Source organism: Somniosus microcephalus, chromosome 9 (genome assembly GCF_052327205.1).
Source record: "Somniosus microcephalus isolate GS21.2 chromosome 9, FLI_Smic_1.0, whole genome shotgun sequence".
In the NCBI taxonomy this organism is placed as follows: Eukaryota; Metazoa; Chordata; class Chondrichthyes; order Squaliformes; family Somniosidae; genus Somniosus; species Somniosus microcephalus.
This window is the reverse complement of record NC_140995.1, coordinates 165596523-165617228: the sequence shown is the minus strand read 5'-3', so window position 1 is coordinate 165617228 and position 20706 is coordinate 165596523. Positions and strand designations below refer to the sequence as shown.

General features: G+C 42.9%; 1 protein-coding gene across 26 annotated transcripts in view; it reads right to left on the bottom strand.

The window, feature by feature from the left end:
- snap91a (synaptosome associated protein 91a) overlaps positions 1–20061 on the bottom strand; it is a 312251-nt gene extending 292190 nt beyond the window's left edge. For 8 of the 26 annotated variants that reach the window (XM_085997465.1, XM_085997473.1, XM_085997466.1 and 5 more), the window contains exons 1-2: positions 19933–20058; positions 18771–18938 (exon numbers count right to left, since the gene is read on the bottom strand). In XM_085997465.1, the coding sequence (XP_085853591.1) occupies positions 18771–18938; position 19933 (169 nt within the window). In that variant the 5' untranslated portion in view covers positions 19934–20058. Of the gene's footprint in view, positions 1–18770; positions 18939–19602; positions 19820–19922 lie in introns of those variants that run through there. The other 18 variants (XM_085997457.1, XM_085997462.1, XM_085997470.1 and 15 more) reach the window with 8 other exon arrangements.
- Between the last annotated feature and the right edge of the window lie 645 nt (positions 20062–20706).

The following is a 20706-nucleotide window of genomic DNA, read 5'->3' as shown; positions in this document are numbered from 1 at the left end:
AGTTGGCCTCAGTGCCCAAGTTAAGGAAGGGAAAGTTGGCCAAGATTGTCATTCCAAATTGCTATCCAACAATCCCTTCTGGAAGTGTATATTATGATCCACTGAGGTTAGGATCAATTTTAGCTGTGAGATCATCCCATCCTCCACCACTGCCTAGACTCCCAAAAGAATGGCCACTTGAGTAAGGTACTACAAAGCAAGTGAAACAGTATTCTAGCAAGGAATCAACACCTTCATAGGGTGAAGGGGGAAGGCTGGGGTCAGGGGGGAAAGAGGCAAAGAAAAGATGGCAGAAAAATTGGTGGGAAAACAGGAACAAAATGGGAACTGATATTGACTAAGTGGAAAACCTTCAAGGTGGAGACCCAAATAGGTTTAGTATACTCTTACTCAAATATTGTTTTGTGATTTGAGTTTCTGTTGTACCTCACTGGAATGGCAAATCATAAACTGATTTCACCAAGATATAATAGACTGATGTGGTGATTTGTTTGTAGACACCGATTGTTCTCAGTGAAAATAACAACTTTATAAATATTCAATAATGCAGTTTAAAAAGAAATCTCTAATAGGTAAATAATTTCTCTGGATCGATTTTAAAAAAAACAAGCTTTCTAACAAAAGCTGGTGTCTTGAATTTTTTTGAAAAAGAACTTTCAACCTCAAACAATTTTGAACTCAATTACTCTATATCCATATCGTTCAAAATTTACACTCCAACTAACCATCAGTATTGCAAAAATTGTTCACCTGTGTTAAAATATTATCCTTAATGCTGGAGCACAGGCAGGAGGGGATGTACAAGAGGCTGGAGTCAGAGGAATAGAAATGGAAGTGGGGGGTGGGCAGGGGGGGTTGTAGTGCTGCAGGATGTTAGAGTTAGAATTGGGGGAGACCCTGGTGGATTTAAACACAAGGTTTAGACTTTTAAATTGAGACATTGAGCACTAATGTAGGTCAGTGACGATACAGGTGATGCGCAAGCAAGACTTGATGCGAGATAGGATACAGGCAGCGGCGTTTTGGAAGAGCTAAAGTTTAGAGGGTTCAGCAGGTGAGGCTGGCTATCTAAGAAAGCATTAATCAAGTCTGGAAGTGGCCAGCAGCAATTGGGCTGAGGTAGGGGCAGAGACGGGCAATATTATGGAAGTAGACCATCTTTGCGATGGAGAGGATTAGGGTTTGGAATTTAAGCTTGGGGTCAAATATGACACCAATACTGCCAACAGTTTGCTTCAGCCCAAGACAGTGGTCTCAGAGGGGGAAGGAGTTTGTAGCAAGGGTACAGAGTTTGTGCCGGGGCCTGAAGATGATTCCCCATGTACAGATGGGAGGAAATTGTGGCTCATCCAAGACTGGATGCTGGACAAGCAGCATCATAGAGGCAGTGGAGGGGTTGAGAGAGATGATGGAGAGATAGAGCTGGGTGTTATTGTATATATGGATGCTGACCCCCCCCCCCCCGCCCCCCACAGTCTGCAGATGTGTCAGCAAACAGCAACAGCACAGAGCCAAGGATGGATCCTTGGAGACTCCTAAAATGACAGTTCAGGGGAAAAGATGATTTTTTAGGAAGGGAAAGAAATGGAGAAAGAGAAAAAAGAACTTGCATTTCTATAGCTTCTTTTGTGTCCTCACGACATTCCAAGTGCTTTACAGCTAGTGTTATATAAGCAAACACTACAGCTAATTTGAGCACAGCAATGTCCCGCAAACAGTAATATGTGTATTGATTTGTATGTGGGTTCAATGACGACACATTCATGAAAGAGAATGCCTTTTAATCTAAAGCTTGTTCATCTAAGTTAACAGCATTACAGGAGACACCATGTTAGAGATCCATCTAAAACGAAACCAAAACTAAACTAAACTGCTTGTCTCTCACATGCCCTCTGCTGGTCAGGCATAAATAATCAATCAGGCAAATATGCTGGTAAGGCATAAATAATCAAACAGGCAAATACCATCACTATTTGCTGATATCATTACAATATGAATAACCAGATAATATCTTTTTAGCGATGTTGGTTGAGCAATAAATGTTGACTAGAACCCTGGGAGAACTCCCTTGCTGCTGTTCAAATAGTGTTGTGGGATCGTTTATGTCTCCATCTGGAGTGGGGGGGGGGGGAAAGGAGGAGGGAGATGGAAAGGGGGGGAAACTAAATCTAGCATACTATGTTCTCAGTCTTCTGTAATTATTAGTTCTTCCTGTATGGAAGATTAATAAAATTGTAACAATAAGTGGCAAGGTGCTTCAAAATCCCCTCTCAGTAGCACCAAAGCCCAAAGTAATGGTTTTGTCACGTTAGTTTTATGCAAGTTATATACTTATGACTTAATAAGGGAACTAAATTAGACACCATTAAAAGTATAAAAGTACTCCATCTTTTCAGTCAGTCATTCTCAATTAAATCCTGGTATATTAATGTTCATTTAACATTCAAAGATATCATACAAAAAAGTTGTACAGGAAACTTTTTTTTTTAATCTGGCACCGACGGGACGCCGGTTTATCAAAAATTCCAGATAACCGAAAGCTATAGTAAAAGAGCCGAGAGCTCCGTACAAAGCAACAAACCGTTGCTTAGCAACAGGTTTAGAACAATGGCCACAAGTTCCAAGCGTCTCTGTAGCTTAGCAACAGCTGCAGCCACACCCTTGCACAGCAACACATCGAGGAAGGCAAGTAATAAAACTTACCTGAACCTACTCCTGAATTTTGCCAGTTAACCGAGATTTCCGGTTATTTAGGTGCCGGTAAATCGAAAGTTTCCTGTACCACACAGTTTAGGTCATAGGTTTTCAATGTTAAACTATTGCTGCTATAAATGCAAAGCATTCAAAAAGTAATGATCTGCACGTGCAAACATGAATAATGCACATGACACCTAAAAATGTGATGTTTTGCAAGTCGTGACCAAGTTAAGTTGCAGCAAACAACAAGCGAGATACTAAAATAGAAGGCTTGGACAACAAAAACAGGAAAACAAGAGGGAAAGACGATGGCCATAGCTAAGCATACACTTTTTAAAAATTAAAATAAAAGCTGGAGAATTAAAAGGTTACTAGTAGGTCTACTGAAACAATACTACAAAATTGAAAGAATGAAATGAAAATACCATAAGTTGATTAAAGTTTAAAAAAATTATACAAGGCAAATTAGCATGCAATCCCATAGAGTATAGTACTTGATATTGTAACAAAACTTAGTGTATGTGTTATACACAACAAAGTACAACAGAAAGCATGTCAATTCAATATACACATTTTAAATCTCATGGGGGGGAGGGGGGGGGGGGGAGAAAGAATCCCTCAAATGTTAAAGTTAACTTATTTAAATTTTAACAACCATAAAGTTGGGATAATTAATTCACATTATTTTGATAAATATTTGCTTAAATAAATATTTTTGCCATTCCATTTTCAGTGTTCGTCCAAATTTGGAGAAATAAATGCCAGTTTGTATTTTAAGAACTGTATAAAAAGGATACAACAAAAACCATTAAAACTCCCAACACAAACTGGACTATTTCCATTTTTACTGCAAGTACAAATTGAATTATAAAAAGTTAGTGTCGTAACTCCTCTTCCACAAATACACACCCAGTCTGGTCCAATTTCTAAGTGCTGCATTCCAAACCAACAAAGGCAAGTAAATGGCCCAGAAATTCGGGTCGGGGGCTTCCTGCAGGTGCAAGCCCCCGACCTGCACTTACCTTGCGCGCCGGCCGTTGAGCTGTGGGCCCCCGTGGAATTCCGATCCAGGGCCTGGTCCAGCTGCCGGCGCGCAGTGCTTGCGTATCCCAGGGGCGCAGTTAGTTCGAAGCAGCCCCTGGGATCACGTGGGCCATGGGGAGCCAATCGGAGCAGGGAATGCTCCATTCATAAGTCTGACAGGAAATGCTGTCAAGACTTATAAATACTACGGCCCCAAAACAGCACTAAATCTTCAAATAAATTTTTTTTTAAATCACATTTTTTAACTAAACTATAAATTACATGAAATAACTTCTAAACAATTAAAATTTTTGAAAAAAAAATTATTTTCTAACGGGGCTAAAAATAAACTTACCTTGCTTTAAAGTATTTAAAAATAATAAACCTGTGGGAAAAAATGTTATAATTTTAAATTAATTCACCACTTACCTTGTAAAAAGCAGGCCTTACGCCTGCTTTTTACATTTCTAAATTCTGCAGGCTTACGTTCCCGGGAAAATCTGTAAAAAAGACCGAAGTTCGATGCGCACGCGCTGCCCCTCCTGCGCATGCATCCGACCTCTGAACCCCTTCGTTCAGAGGAACAGAAGTGCCGGTTTCCCGCGCATGCGCAGTGCATGCAGGAAACCGGCACTTCCATTGGGCCTACGGGCGAGTACCCCGTGCGTACTCACCCGTGGAGACCTGAATTTCTGGGCCATTGTGTATTGCTTTACCCTCATCCAAAAAGATATTACACAGGAACAGGAGTAGGCCATTCAGCCCCTTGAGCCTGTTCCACCATTCAATGAGATCATGGCTGATCTGCGACCCAACTCCATAAAGTCGCCTTTGGCCCATATCCCTTAATAACTTTGGTTAACAGGAAGTTATCAATCTCCAACTTAAAATTAACAATTGATCAAGCATCAATTGCTGTTTGCAGAAGAGTTCCAAACTTCTGCCACCCTGTGTGTGTATATAAGTGTTTCCTAATTTCTTCTTCTTCTGCAGTCCCTCGGAACCGAGGATGACTTGCTTCCACACTAAAAAAGGAGTTCTCGGGTGACTGATGAGTCCAATGCGGGACCTATAGTCTCTGTCACAGGTGGGGCAGACGGTGGTTGAAGGGGTGGATGGGGTGCTTGGGTTGACGTGCGCTCCTTGCGCTTGGCTTCCACTTGCTCCCGGTGAAGAGACTCGAGGTGTTTGGCGCTTTTCCAGATGCTTCTCCTCCACTTTGTGCAGTCTTGGGCCAGGGATTCCAAGGGGTCAGTGGGGATGTTGCACTCTTTCCAAGGAGGCTTTGAGGGTGTCCTTGAAGTATTTCCTCTGCCCACCTGGGGCTCTCTTGCCATGTCGGAGCTCCGAGTAGAGGGCTTGCTTTGGGAGTCTCGTATCGGGCATGCGGATGATGTGGCCTGTCCATTGGAGCGTAGTCAAAGCTTCGATGCTGGGGACGTTGGCCTGAGCGAGAACATGGACGTTGGTGCGCCTATCCTGCCAATAGATTTCCAGGATCTTGCAGAGGCAGCGTTTGTGGTACCTCTCCTGTGCTTTGAGGTGCCTGCTGTACATGGTCCATGTCTCTGAAGCATACAGGACGGCGAGTATCACTACTGCTCTGTAGACCATGAGCTTGGTGCTGGGTTTGAGGTCCTGGTCTTCAAACACTCTCTTCCTCAGGCGACCGAAGACTGCACTGGCACACTGAAGGCGGTGTTGGGCTTCGTCATCGACGTCTGCCCTTGTTGACAGTAGGCTCCCGAGGTATGGAAAGTGGTCCATGTTGTCCAAGGCCTCATCATGGATTTTGATAATCGGGAAGCAGTACTGTGTGGCGGGGACAGGTTGGTAGAGGACCTTTGTCTTACGGATGTTTAGTGTAAGGCCCATGCTCTCGTATGTTACAGTGAAGGTGTTGACGATGGTTTGGAGTTCGACCTCAGAGTGTGCGCAGACGCAAGCGTCGTCTGCATACTGTAATTCGATGACAGAGGATGGGACGACCATGGATCTGGACTGGAGGCGACGGAGGTTGAACAGTTTCCAGTTTGTTCAGTAGATTCCTGTAGGTCAATCTCTTCCTAATTTCATTTCTGAAAGGTCTGGTTCTAATTTTTAGACTATGCCCCCTAGTCTTAGAATCCCCAAGCAGTGGAAATATCTCTATCTACCCTATCTGTTCCCCTTAATATCTTGAAAACTTCAATTAGATCACCCCTTAACCTTCTAAATTCTAGGGAATACAACCCTAATTTGTGTAGTCTCTTCTCGTAACTTAACCCTTGAAGTCCAGGTATCATTCTGCTAAACCTACGCTGCACTCCCTTCAAGTCCAATATATCCTTCCTAAGGTGCGGTTTTTAAGAACTGCTCACAGTACTCCAGTTGTGGTCTAACCAGGATTTGTATAGCTGCAGCACAACTTCTACCCCCTTGTATTCTAGTCCTCTAGATATAAAGACCAGCATTCCATTAGGCTTTTTGATTATTTTCTGTACCTGTTCATGGCATTTTAATGATCTATGTACCTGGACCCTCCAAGTCTCTTTGGACAGCCACTGTTATTAGCGCCTTTCACCATTTAGAAAGTACCGTGTTCTATCCTTTTTAGGTCCAAAGTGGATTACCTCGTACTGTATTTACTTAAATTGAAATCCATTTGCCACAGTTTTGCCCATTCGCTTAATCCATCAATATCCCTTTGTAATGTTTTGCTTCCATCTACACTGCCTATAGAAACATAGAAGATAGGAGCAGGAGTAGGCCATTCGGCCCTTCGAGCCTGCTCCGCCATTCAATGAGATCATGGCTGATCATCCAAATTCAGTACCCTGTCCCTGCCTTCTCCCCATATCCCTTGATCCCTTTAGCCTTAAGAAATATATCCAACTCTTTTTTGAATATATTTAATGAACTGGCCTCCACCGCCCTCTGTGGCAGAGAATTCCACAGGTTCACCACTCTCTGGGTGAAGAAATTCCTCCTCATTTCAGTCCTAAATGGCTTACCCCTTATCCTTAGACTATGACCCCTGGTTCGGGACTCCCCGGCCATCATAAACATCCTTCCTGCATCTAGTCTGTCCAGGCCTGACAGAATTTTATACGTTTCGATGAGATCCCCTCTCAATCTTCTAAACTCCAGTGAGTATAAGCCCAATCGACACAATCTCTCCTCATAAGTCATTCCTGCCATCCCAGGCATCAGCCTGGTGAATCTTCACTGCACTCATTCCATGGCAAGAACGTCCTTCCTCAGGTAAGGCGACCAAAACTGCACACAGTACTCAAGGTGCGGTCTCACCAAGGCCCTGTACAACTGTAGCAAGACATCCTTGTTCCTGTACTCGAACCCTCTTGCTACGAAGGCCAACATACCATTTGCCTTCTTAACCGCCTGCTGCACCTGCATGCTTACCTTCAGTGACTGGTGCACAAGAACACCCAGGTCTCTTTGCACTTCCCCTTCTCCCAATCTATTGCCATTCAAATAATAATCTGCCTTCCTGTTTTTGCCACCAAAGTGGATAACCTCACATTTATCCACATTATAGTGCATTTGCCATGTTTCTGCCCAATCACCCAATCTGTCCAAATCGTACTGGAGTTTCACGACACCCTCCCACCCAGCTTTGTGTCATCTGCAAATTTGGAGATATTACATCCAATTCCCTCGTCCAGATCATTAATATATATTGTGAACAGCTGGGCTCCTAGGACCGATCCTTGCGGTACCCCACCAGTCACTGCCTGCCACTCGGAAAACGACCCGTTCATTCCAACTCTTTGCTTTCTGTCCGCCAACCAGTTCTCTATCCAAGTCAATGCCTTGCCCCCAATCCCATGTGCCTTAATTTTGCACGCTAATCTCTTATGTGGGACCTTATCGAAAGCCTTCTGAAAGTCCAAATACACATCCACTGGTTCTCCCTTATCTATTTTACCAGTTACATCCTCAAAAAATTCCAGTAGATTAGTCAAGCATGATTTACCTTTTGTAAATCCATGTTGACTTTGTCCAATCATGTCACTGCTTACCAAGTGCTCTGCTATTACATCTTTTATAATAGATTCTAGCATTTTCCCCACTACCGATGTCAGGCTTACCGGTCTATAATTCCCTGCTTTTTCTCAACCACCTTTTTTGAATAGTGGGGTAACATTAGCTACCCTCCAATCCATGGGTACTGTTCCAGAGTCTATAGAGTTCTGGAAGATGACCAGCAATGCATCTACTATTTCCAGGGCCACTTCCTTAAGTACCCTGGGATGTAGATTATCAGGCCCTGGGGATTTATCGGCCTTTAGTCCCATCAATTTTCCTAACACCATTTCCCTACAAATACTGATTTCTTTCAGTTCCACCCTTTCATCAGGCCCTATGTTCCCCGGCATCTCTGGGAGGTTATTTGTGTCCTCCTTTGTGAAGACAGAACCAAAGTATGAATTTAGTTGGTCTGCCATTTCTTTGTTTCCCATTATAAATTCCCCTGATTCTGACTGTAAGGGACCTATGCTTGACTTCACCAATCTTTTTCTCTTCAGATGTCTATAAAAGCTTTTACAGTCAGTTTTTATGTTCCCTGCTAGCTTACTCTCATTCTATTTTCCCTTTTTTAATTAATCCCTTTGTCCTCCTTTGTTGAATCCTAAACTGCTCCCAATCCTCAGGATTATTGCTTTTTCTGGCCAATTTATATGTCCTCTCCTTGGATCTTATGCTATCCCTAATTTCCCTTGTTAGCCACGGTTGAGTCACCTTTTTTGTTTTATTTTTATGCCAAACTGGGATGAACAAATTCTGTAGCTCATCCATTCGGTCTTTGAATGTTTGCCATTGCCTATCCACCGTCAACCCTTTGAGTGCCATTCCCCAATCAATCCTACCCAACTCGCTCCTCAGACCATCCTAGTTTCCTTTATTTAAATTGAGGACCCTAGTCTGAGTCAACTACTTCATTCTCCATCTTAATGAAGAATTCTATCATATTATGATCGCTCAGACCCAAGGGGCCTCGTAAACAAGATTGCTAATTAATCCTTTGTCGTTACATAATACCCAGTCTAAGATGGCCTGATCTCTGGTTGGTTCCTCGACATATTGGTCCAGGAAACCATCCCGTAAACACTCCAGGAATTCCTCCTCCACAGTATTGTTACTAATTTGGTTGGCCCAATCTATATGTAGATTAAAGTCACCCATTGCACGCTTCTTTAATTTCCCTTTTAATGCCATCCCCAACCTCCGCCTTACTGTTGGGAGGTCTATATACCACTCCCACTAATGTTTTCTTCCCCTTAGTATTTCTCAATTCTACCCATACAGATTCCACATCATCAGAGCTAATATCCTTCATTACAATTGTATTAATCCCTTCTTTAACCAGTAATGCTACCCCACCTCCCTTTCCTTTTTGCCTATCTTTCCTGAATATCGAATACCCCTGGATGTTGAGTTCCCAGTCTTGGCCATCCTTGAGCCACATTTCCGTAATCCCAGCCAAATCATATTCGTTTACCTCTATTTGCGCAGCCAATTCGTCCACCTTATTACAAATGCTCCTCGCATTAAGACAGAAAGCCTTCAGGCTTGTTTTTTTAACGCACTTAGACCTATTAGAATTATTATTTACTGTGGCCACATTTGATTTAAACCGTTGATTTCTCTGACTGCCACTTTTGTTTTTCTCCTTCCTATCTTTTGCTTTTATCCCTGTTTCCCTTTCGTCTGTCTCCCTGCTCAGGTTCCCAACCCCCTGCCATTTTAGTTTAAACCCCCCCGAACAGTGCAAGCAAACCTCCCCGCAAGGATATTTGTCCCGCTCTGGTTCAGGTGCAACCCGTCCGACTTGTACAAGTCCCACCTTTCCCAGAAGCAGGCCCAGTGATCCAGGAAACTAAAGCCCTCCCTCCTGCACCAACTCTTTAGCCACGCATTCATCTGCTCTATCCTCCTATTTCTATACTCACTAGCACGTGGCACCAGGAGTAATCCAGAGATTACAACCTTTGAGGTCCTGCTCTTTAATCTGCTACCTAGCTCCCTAAATTCTTGCTGCAGGACCTCATCCCTCTTCCTACCCATGTCATTGGTCCCAATGTGAACCACGACCTCTGACTGTTCACCCTCCCCCTTCAGAATGCCCTGAATTCCACCTATCAATGGGTCATCGGCAAATTTGGATATATGACTTTCTATGCCATCATCCAAGTCGCTAATAAATCCTGTGATTAGTTGAGGCACCAACACAGGTCCCTGTGGGACATCACCAGTCACCTCCTGCCAGTTTGAGTACCTACCCATTATCCCTACTATCTCCTGCCACTCAGCCAATTTCCTAACCAGGTCAATAATTTGCCCTCAATTCTGTGGGCTTCTACTTTAGTTAAGTCTCTTATGTGGGACTTTATCAAATGCCTTCTGGAAGTCCATATAAATAACATCCATAGACAGTCCCCCGTCCACGACTTTAGTCACCTCTGCAAAAAAAATTCAATCAGGTTTGTCAGACATGACCTACCTTTCACAAATCGATGCTGGCTCTCTGATCAACTGAAAATTTGAGGTGTTCAGTCACCCTATCCTTAATTATAGACTCTAGCAATTTCCCGACAACAGATGTTAGGCTAACTGGTCTATAATTCCCTGGTTTCCCTCTCACCATTTTTAAATAGCAGAGTGACATGTGCAATTTTCCAATCTAAAGGAACGGTTCCTAAATGGAGAGAACTTTGGAAGATTATAGTTAGGGCATCTGCAATGTATTCACCTACTTCCTTTAACACCCTGGGGTGGAAACCATCGAGTCCTGGGGATTTGCCACTCTTTAGTGCCATTATTTTTTTTCATTACTGTTATTTTACTTATGCTAATTTTATTTTACTTTCATTAGTTTTATTGAGTCCCAGTCCCTGATTTAGTTTCCCTGGGATTTCTGGCAGGCTATCCTCTAAATACGAACGCAAATTAATTATTCAACACGTCCGCCATTTCCTTACCATTGGTAATATCACCGCTTTCAGTTTTTAAAGGGGCCAACATTGCTCCTGACTATCCTCTTTTTCCTAATATAATTGTAAAAAGTGTGTTGATTTTGATATCCCTTGCAAGTTTCCTTTCATACTCCCTTTTGTAGCTCGATCTGTTTTGTGACCCTTTGCTGTTCTTTGTATCTTTCCCATTCGCCAGGATCTGTGCTATTTTTGTATGCTTTTTCTTTTAGCTTTATACTGTCCCTTACCTCTTTAGTCATCCATGGCTGTTTTTATTGGCAAGTAGAGCTCTTGCCCCGGGAGGGGCATAAATTGGTTCTGTATCACATTAAATTCTTTTTTAAACATCTCCCACTGATCATGTTTAACCAGTTAACAGATTTGCCCAGTTTACTGTGGACAGTCTCTGTCTCATCCCGTTGAAGTCGGCCTTACCCAAATCTAGAATCTTAGTAGCTGTTTTGTGTTTCTCCCTTTCAAACGCTACATTGAACTTGATCATTTTATGATCGCTGTTGGATAAATGTTCACACACAGTTAGGCTGTTAACTAAATCTAATATGGTATGCCCCCTTGTTGCCTCTAGGACATATCGTTGTAGAAAACTATCCCGGACACAAGAAATTCACTACCTTTCTGACGTGCTAGTCTGCTTATCCCAATCAATATGAAATTAAAATCCCCCATTAAAACCACTCTGCTTTTGCTACATGCTTGTCTAATCTCTGTATTTATACAATCTAGCACTTCACAGCTGCTACCAGAGGGCTATACACAACTCCCACTACAGTCTTAAATCCTTTCCTATTTCTTAATTCTACCCATAAAGTCTCCACTGCCTGCTTACCCCTCATTATATCCTCATCATTGAAGTGATTTCATCCTCTGGCATTTTCCCTGTCTTTCCTGTAGAATGTTTGTCAAGGGGAAAGAACATTAATTGCAGCATCATTTTTGAATATTCACCACTGCTGGGCCTGTGCTGGCTTTGTTTATTGCATTAAAGATGCTACAGAAGAGAAAGTTGTTGTAATAGTAAAATACTTTTAACAAAAATGGAAACATCGAACTAGTTTTGGGGATGATACTTGACACATTCATAAGCATTCACCTATAAGAATTTTTGGCTAGCAAATTTATCCAGAACCAGACTTCCAAAAAAAGGTCAGATGACCCATTCCCAGACCTTCGATAATCATGCTCTCTAAATCGGCTTACAGGAAACATATGAGCATAATCCTGGGTAACTTGACCTCATATGGTTGCATTTGCTTGACAGTACTCAGCAGAAAGGTTTAAAAAGGTATGCATGACTCCTATAAACTTAAAAAAAAAGTTATCAAAATCTGAGCCACACACTTACAGATTAGCAAACATTTCAATTACAAAAGTATGCTGGGAGTTACAATCTCAAAAGAAAATCTTACAATTTCAGAGAAAGCTGCTGCTGAACAGGTCACCTGAAGATTACATGTAGTGTCACTAATGCAGGAATTTTTTCCATGCATCAGTACAATGTGTCACAATAAGAAACTTTAGGAACATAGGACCAGGAGTACTATTCAGTACCTCGAGTCTTTTCAGTCATTCAATTAGATTATGTCTGAGCTGTATCTTGATTCCATAACCCTGAATATCCTTGCCTAACAAAAATCTATTATTCTCAGTTTTGAAGTTTTCAATTGACCTAGTCACAACAGCTTTTTGGGGCAGAAAGTTCCAGATTTCCACTACCGTGTGTGTGAAGAAGTGCTTCCTTAACTTAACAGCCTAACTCTAATTTTAAGCACCCCTTGTTCTGGACTCGCCTACCAGAGGAAATGGTTTCTCTCTATCTATCCTTAAACACCTCAATTAAATCACCACTTAATCTTCTATACTCAATGGAATATAAGCCTAATTTAGGTCAGTGGTTCTCAAACTGGGGTCCGCGGAAATATTCCGGGGGGTCCACGAAACATTGACCAATTATTTGTTTGAGAAGAGCTCTTAAAAAATTGCAGACTGTAAAAATGAACCAGTGAGGATCAGGGAGGAGGCGGGTCCAGTGTGTTCACGTTCGGATTCCTTCCAATCACGGGTTCTTAACCGGGGGTCCGCCAAAATAAGTCTTGGTTGATAGCAGGCAGAACAGTGTTGCTCCCTGCTGCTAATCCAGGGATTCCCAGTGGCAGGTCAGTTTGCCTCGTGACGGGTGGTGCAGGCCAATCGGTGAGTAACTAAGAAACAGGGTTGTTTCCCGGGTTGCACTCGGTTACTGAGTGAACTCCGCTCTATTCAGGACACGACTGACAGCGCGGGTATTCAGCTTAATATTTTACATAACACAGGGAGTGACTTTAAAGTGTAACAGTAACAGTTTGTAACTCAGTAGAGAGCGGGACCGAGCTCTGGAATGCAGAGATTGGAGCCGTCTGTCCGTTTAATGTTCACTCATCAGCCCTATTTTACCATCTGTGCTCCTATCCCAGGCTCTACAATCATTTACTTTCAGCTTCACAGGAGGCCGTTTAGATTATTAAACCGAGACCGACAGGAACACGGAGGGCAGCATGAGATCCCGGGAAATGTACTGAACTGGGCCATAATACAGGGGATGGGCCGGGATACAATTAAAACAATAATAAATATACATGTTTAATTGTATAACTAATTTGTATACAGAAAAAATACTTGTGTTACAGGAGATCTGTGGAATTTTTATATCATGGACTGGGGCCTCAGAAGCAAAAAGGCTGAGAACACAAATCCCCCACCATCAACATTCTGGGGGTCACCATTGACCAGAAACTTAACTGGACCATACTGTGGCTACAAGAGCAGGTCAGAGGCTGGGTATCCTGCGCCGAGCGACTCACCGCCTGACGATCCAAAGCCTTTCTACCATCTACAAGGCACAAGTCAGGAGTGTGATGGAATACTCTCCACTTGCCTGGATGAGTGCAGCTCCAGCAACACTCAAGAAGCTCGACACCATCCAGGACAAAGCAGCCCACTTGATTGGCACCCCATCCACCACCTTAAACATTCACTCCCTGCACCACCAGTTCACCGTATCTGCCCCATCTACGAGATGCACTGCAGCTTCTCCGAAAGCACCTCCCAAACGGCCTCTACCACCTAGAAGGACAAGGGCAGCAGGCGCCACCACCAAGTTCCCCTCCAAGTCACATATTATCCTGACTTGGAAATATATCGCCATTCCTTCATGGTCGCTGGATCAAAATCCTTGAACTCCCTAACAGCACTGTGGGAGTAACAGCACTGTGGGAGTATCTTCACCTCATGGGCTGCAGCGGTTCAAGAACACAGCTCACCACCACCTTCTCAAGGGCAATTAGGGATGGGCAATAAATGCTGGCCTCGCCAGCAACGCCCACATCCCATGAATGAATAAAAAAATCTCTGCTTCCAATGACCTCATTGGTGTCTGTAGGAGAGCGGAGGTTGGCTGACTAGTAATGCGGTGAAGGGTGGCCGAGAAGTTTTGTCGGGAGTTGTTAAGTTTTAAACTTCAACCAAGGGTGAGTCACCATCGTTCGCCGCGAGTCTTCTGCTGGCTTTGTACAGTCTGCTGGAAGGTTTTTAGTCGTTGCGTGAACTTTTCCCAAAACAGTGCATGAATAATCTTGGATCATTAATGTCAGTGAGTTGAGACCGCCACTGGGCCAAATCGAGCTGAAATCCAGTTTCTGCAGCATTGATTTGTGTGCCGGAAAGTCAGGTGGCCTGGCTGTTCTTTGTTTGTGCTGGGTGGGGGGAAGTTTCGGTTTGCACGTCACTGGCTGGAGATGGCAGGTTGTGGATTGGCCGAGAGCTGGAAATGCAAGAACTTGTGCCTGACCTGCTGGGAATAATTTGTTTGATGTGGATGTCAGTGGACGGGTGTGAAGCAGACCATCCCAATCACTCAAGCAGCTGTAGGTATTTTTCTTTTGTCTCGAGTTCTTTTTAAATTTCACTTCTTTAGCATTGAATTAAAATGGAGGCTTTTGCTAATTTCAAATGACTTTTTTTTTTAAAAAGGTTCGTAATTAAAATGTGAAGATGAGCACTAGTTTGTAGGACAGTACTTAAAATTAATTTAACAAGTAGGAAAGTGAACAGCAGGTGCAGCTTTAAATAAATTGTCAAACATCACACCAAGGATAGACAGACTCTGCAGTGAGAAGCAGGCATACCCATCTCACTGATGTGTAAGTAAATACTTGTTTTCTTAAAAGTATTAAAACACTTTACATGCAGCACTTTCACATTGAGGAATTTACAGTATTATCATTTAGATGGGGGGGGGGGGGGTCTGTGATTACTAATCGATTTGAAAATGGGCAACCCGGTCCTCATAATTTAACCCTTTTATCATTCTGGTGAATCAGCACTGCAACCCCTCCAAGGTCAATCAATATATCCTTCCCCAGATGCTGTACCCAGAACTGAACGCTGTACTCCAGGAGGTCTAACTACAGCTTTATACAACTGTGGCATAACTGCCACCCCTTTGTATTCCAGCCCCCTTGAGATGAAGGTTAACATTCCCATTAGCCTTTCTAATTATTTTTTGTACCTGTCCACTAGTTTAAGTGATTTCCATACATGGACCCCTAAATCTCTCTGCTCATCCACAGTTCCTAGCTACTCGCCATTTAGAAAATACTCTGTCCCTTTGCAACTTTCTGCTCCCATCTACACTACTTACTGTGGCACCTAACTTAGTGCGGTCAGCAAATTTGGATACATGGCTCTAATTTACTTTGTGCCTTAAAGTGCTGTCTGCATAATTAATGGCTTTCACTTACTTTATTGCACAAGTTTTCTACTCCTGTTCCTTAGGCCAAAAAGGGTCCAAGAGGGAGATATTAAAAGGGTCCAAGGGAGAGCTTAGAGTCATTGGTTGGGGGGGGGGGGGGGGGGGTGGCGGTGAGAGAGAGAGAATTTAAGATTTCTGTACATTACTCACTCATTTTACTTAGCACATTATTTCTGCTGTTGTATCATAATGTGCGGGTTAGGTTGATTGTCCATGATTTAAAAAAAAAATTGACCCTTACTGTTACGGGGATAGGGCTTGGGTGGGATGGCTGTTGGTGTAGGGACCGGGTGCTAGGGTTTGGATGATCAGCCATGATCTCGCTGAATGGCGGAGCAGGCTCGAAGGGCCGAATGGCCTACTCCTGCTCCTATCTTCTATGTTTCTATAAAAGACACTTGTGATAACATTTTTGTTTGGATAGATAGTAGTTGCAATAGTGACCGATCAGCAATGTTAATTTTGCAAGGGTTTCCCCCCCACTCCCCCCTGCCACACAGACAACTTTGAAAATGAATGCATTACTAAATTGGAAAAAAAAGCACTGTATGTAGTTGCACAACTGGCTAGCAAGGCATGGCACACCTGAAACTATTAATGACTTAGACATTATGTGAATGAAAGATTAAGGGCACTAGCTTTTAAATACTGAAGTAAGCATCCTTGATAATGACTGGGGTATGTCAAAATCAGAACAGTCTTGTTCACATGATGTTACGGGTTGATCAAAATAGGTTCCATGAAATCTCGGAAATTTTCCACTGTGAACCAGTAGCAAAGAGGCACCAGTTCTTGCAGTTTACAGACAACATCTGAACCCCTGGATTGGATTACTACTTTGCAATCCACTTCCATACATCAGTAACTTTATGGATTGTGTACTAATTTTTGAAACCATTATAAAATATATGTTCTAAATTGATCCAGGAGTAACTCTATCTTCTCACACCCAATTACCTTTGCTGCATTGCTGAGGGCACTGCTGAAATTTGAGCATCTCTTTGTGCTCCTCCTTTATACGAAGGGCTGTATGAGGTGCTTTTATATAGATTCAAGATGCTAAAAGCCTAAATACGCACATGTTGGTATAAAATTTGTTATACCCTGTATAGTATGCATCACCTAACAAAAAAAAGTTTCTAATTTATAAACCTACTGTAAATATGTAGAAATTGAATTTATGTTTTCAGAGATACAGTTTAGTTGAAGAAATCCTATGAAGTTTGCAATGGCTCAGTAGCTAAGTGCACTTTGCAATGCAGAACTGAGTCAAACAGACCAAGAAGGCTCCAAGTTCAAGCTGTGCACTGAGATGGTTGATCTCAGCCAGAGTGGCAGCACAGGTACTCAAATTGCAGTCAGCACTCTTGGGGTAGGGAAGGGGGGAAAAAAGTAATCAGGTGTTCCCACTACTGATGGCTATCCAGTGATCTCTGCTGAAAAGTGTGCATGTATGAACATTAAGCTACGACAACATTTGGCTGCATTTCAATACCGCCACCCTCCCCCAAAGTCAAATAGCCTGCCAGCGTTCCCTTTCTCAAGTCCATGTGAAATGTGGTCAAAGTACGAGAGCAGCTAGTAGCCCTAGAATCAAACAAGTTTGCACCTTCAAGAAAAAAAGTGAAGAAACCCCGGAGTTGCACAATATATATTTTCTCTAACCTGCATGTACATTACTGCATAAGCTCTGCAATGCTGTTACTAAAATACAAAATCAGCAGGTTTTTAAAATGGTGGCCCACAAAAGAAAATAAAAGCAATTTACTTAACTAGATGTTTTTAAAGATCAAAAAAACCACTGGCTTAACTAGTTAACAGAAAGTGTAATTTTTACAGCGATTTCTAAATCCATAATATTCAACTGAAAATGTATAATTTGCCTGCAGAATTGTGTCAATATCAGGAGAAATTCACACCCTTAACCACTTCTATCAGCACTGCATCTGAAGGAAATTACCCATGTGGCATTGATTTCTGAAGGAAGCCTTAGATAACCAAGGACATACTGCTTTCATTTCAGAAATAGATGTAAATCATGTAATTGTGGGGATTGTTTAGACATTTTTATTTAAATTGAATTGAATTATTTATATTATACAATAAAATTACCATTTGAAGTTCATCATCACGGTCTCCTCCAGTCAAATGTAACTACACTGACTAGTCTAATGCAACGTTAGGAAAGGATAGCAATATCCCACGAGAAATAATACTACAGAATTGTTAACTATTTTGATTATACTATTTTCACAGTATTAATCACTGGAATAATCTAACTACACTAATTTTAGAGCAAAAAGCAAGTAGTTAAACAGCAATATCCAGAGGGATTAGCAATGCAGGGAGAGGAGTGGGGGCAGGGTAGGAAGGATCACTGCCACATCAGAATCATTGATGCTCAGTGAACTGCACCATTCAGACTATAGCTGCAATTTTTAAGAAATAATTTTGAACCCGCCCCTGCTCCTCCCCTCTAAAAAGTGCTGATGCGTCTAAATATTTATAGAGCCCACTATACTGCAACCCGTTATAAAATCGGACATTATAAAATCTTTCAATACCATTTCCAAGAAACGAGAAGAATCTCAACCCTACTGAAACCTACACAACCTACACACTTAATATAGGATTACAACCTAAATCCTCCTTTCTTGCATATGACGAACACATTTACCTGCAATATCTGATCATTTGTCCGGTATATCAAATTCAGAAAACGCATTTTTATTTGTAAGGTTTAAAAAATTAAAACACCAGACTTCCTCAGCAATTCTGCTAGTAAAATATTTATTATACTTCTGGCACTGGTGCTACATTATCACCACAGTTAGCTCCTGGTTGCAGAGCTATGAATACAACCCTTTTTTTTTTGCAAGCTTGGACTCCATTACAACCAACAGAAATACCAGTGAGTGGAGAAAAGCAAATAAAACACAGAGCCAGGAATACCAGTGAATGCCTGGGATAAATGGAAGCACCAGCAAAGAGCACACACAAATACCAGGAATATGAGCGAATAAAAGCAGTTTAGCAGCACAAATACATGTTGATAGAATTACATCACAAAACAGCAGCTAAATGTTAAATATCAGGAAACAACAGCTAAATGTTGGCAAGTAAAAAGCGAATGATTAGCACGGATCCGCATTTAGACAAGTTAAATGCATCATTTGCGATTAATACTGATATATACATTTTAAAAAAGGGCGAGTGCTAGATGGGGACCTCGGTCGGCTACAAGACATGAAGGTGAAGTCTCTTACAGTCCAGGTGCTTCTTTTTGGGTCCCATCACCTCGTGGGTCGTGGCTTTGCAGACGGCTCTGGCGACAGCGGAGCCGGTGACACTGTACTGAGCGGCCGCGATACGGTCCGTGATCGTCTGGCCCGACATTTTCTCGATGTAATCTTCTTCCTCTTCCCCCTCTCTCACTTTGCAATTAATAATTTATATATGCAAAAAAGAGGAGGAGGATGTCAATGAAACAAAATAAAATAGCAAAAACGTAGAAAAAAAATCAGCCGCTAGTCGCCTGTCAAAAAAAACCCCACACACGCAGCGTCTCCTCGACCGCAAGAGGAGGGAGCGGGAGGGGAAGAGACAGCGGGGGGCGGGAGGGGGAGACTCACACACCTGGGAGGGAGAGGGGACGGGCGGCGCTCCGGGCTCACTTCAAAATGTCAGGATGGGAAGGAGCCGCCCGCAATAAAATTACAGATTGAAAAAAATAACGGGCAGAGGGCGAACCGGGGATGGATGGGGGCGGGTCGGCGCAGACCGGGCGGATGGATGGCGGTGGGGTCGGCGCAGACTGGGCGGATGGATAGGGACGGGCGGGTCGGCGCAGACCGGGCGGATGGATGGTGTGGTGGGTGGGTCGGGGCTGGTCCCTCTCCCTCGGGAGGTCGGCTCACGACAACATCAATAATCTGATTAGTAAGGTAAGGTTGGGTCGGGTCGGGTCGGGCCGGGCCGCAGCGCCGCGGTTTATTGTCTTGCTCCCCCTCCCCGGGCTGAGATAACGGCCCCGGGGGGCGGGGCGGGGACCAGGCACCAGGCCGCTAATCTAACCCCGCACGGAGAGCCATTCAGTACCGAGGACTTGCCGCCCCCGGGCTCGCCGTCTCCCTTTCGATGCTCCGGGCGCCGCTCACGAGTCCGAGGAGGGTTTTTAATAAAATGGCGATTGATTCGGGGATTTAATCGGATTCTCCCCCCTCGCTCAACTGACACGTCATTAATCCCCCCCTTTAAAGGGGAGGGCCACCCATCTTTTGGTCTGCCGACACATACACCTGTGTGGTTTATTTTTTGGGGGGGGTTGGGGTGTGTTATTTAATTGAGTTGTGCGAATGATTCTTTCACCCCTCCTCCACTCCCCATCACAAAAATGTAAACTTTAAAAAAAAACACACACACACGTACTAGCCTTTCTTCAAAACCCCTGAGAGTTTTTGCTCATTTCCTGGACCTCTGAAGGCTGTGCTGTTCTGTCCCGTCCCATAGCTTTTTGCACTCACTTATACGCCGGCACTCTAATAATGCTTCCCTGTGCGAGTTGATTGTGCGCCGGTTAATTTGTAGTTTTCTGTAACCACTGTTACGATTAATCATTTGAGTTTTAAGCTGTTTCTGATTTCTATTGTGGTTTCAAAATCTTTAAGTGAACTATTAAAAACTACTGAAAACATGTTTTTTGTAGATGTTTGCACAAAAAAATAACAGTGGCGTGAAATACCAACAAGCCTTGTAATTGTAAGTTTGATTCATCACCCCAACTGAGTTGGCAAACCCAGCTATATGTTATGGGGAAGTTCACACAAAAAATAAGCGTCGATGTCTGACTATCCGCGCTAGCCCCTAACATGTGTATAACTATGCCATCAACATACTCCCTTATAAATACCATATTGAGAAAATGTACTACATCTACACCAATATACAAACCAGAGTATGATTTTCCTCTTTCTAAAAAAAATCTCAAAATATACATGACTCTTAAATATTTGACTGGCTTCCTGTTTGGGTTTGTAATAATTATCTCAATGAAATAAGGTTGTATATTAAAAAAGAAGCTATGAATCTTTTTTTCTTCCTGCCCCTAGGTTTCTCCGTGCCCAGCTACTCCTGTGTCTGCAAGAGCTGAGTGACTTGGTGACTCCTCTACCTTTAATTTTCACACACTCCCTTATTGACGGA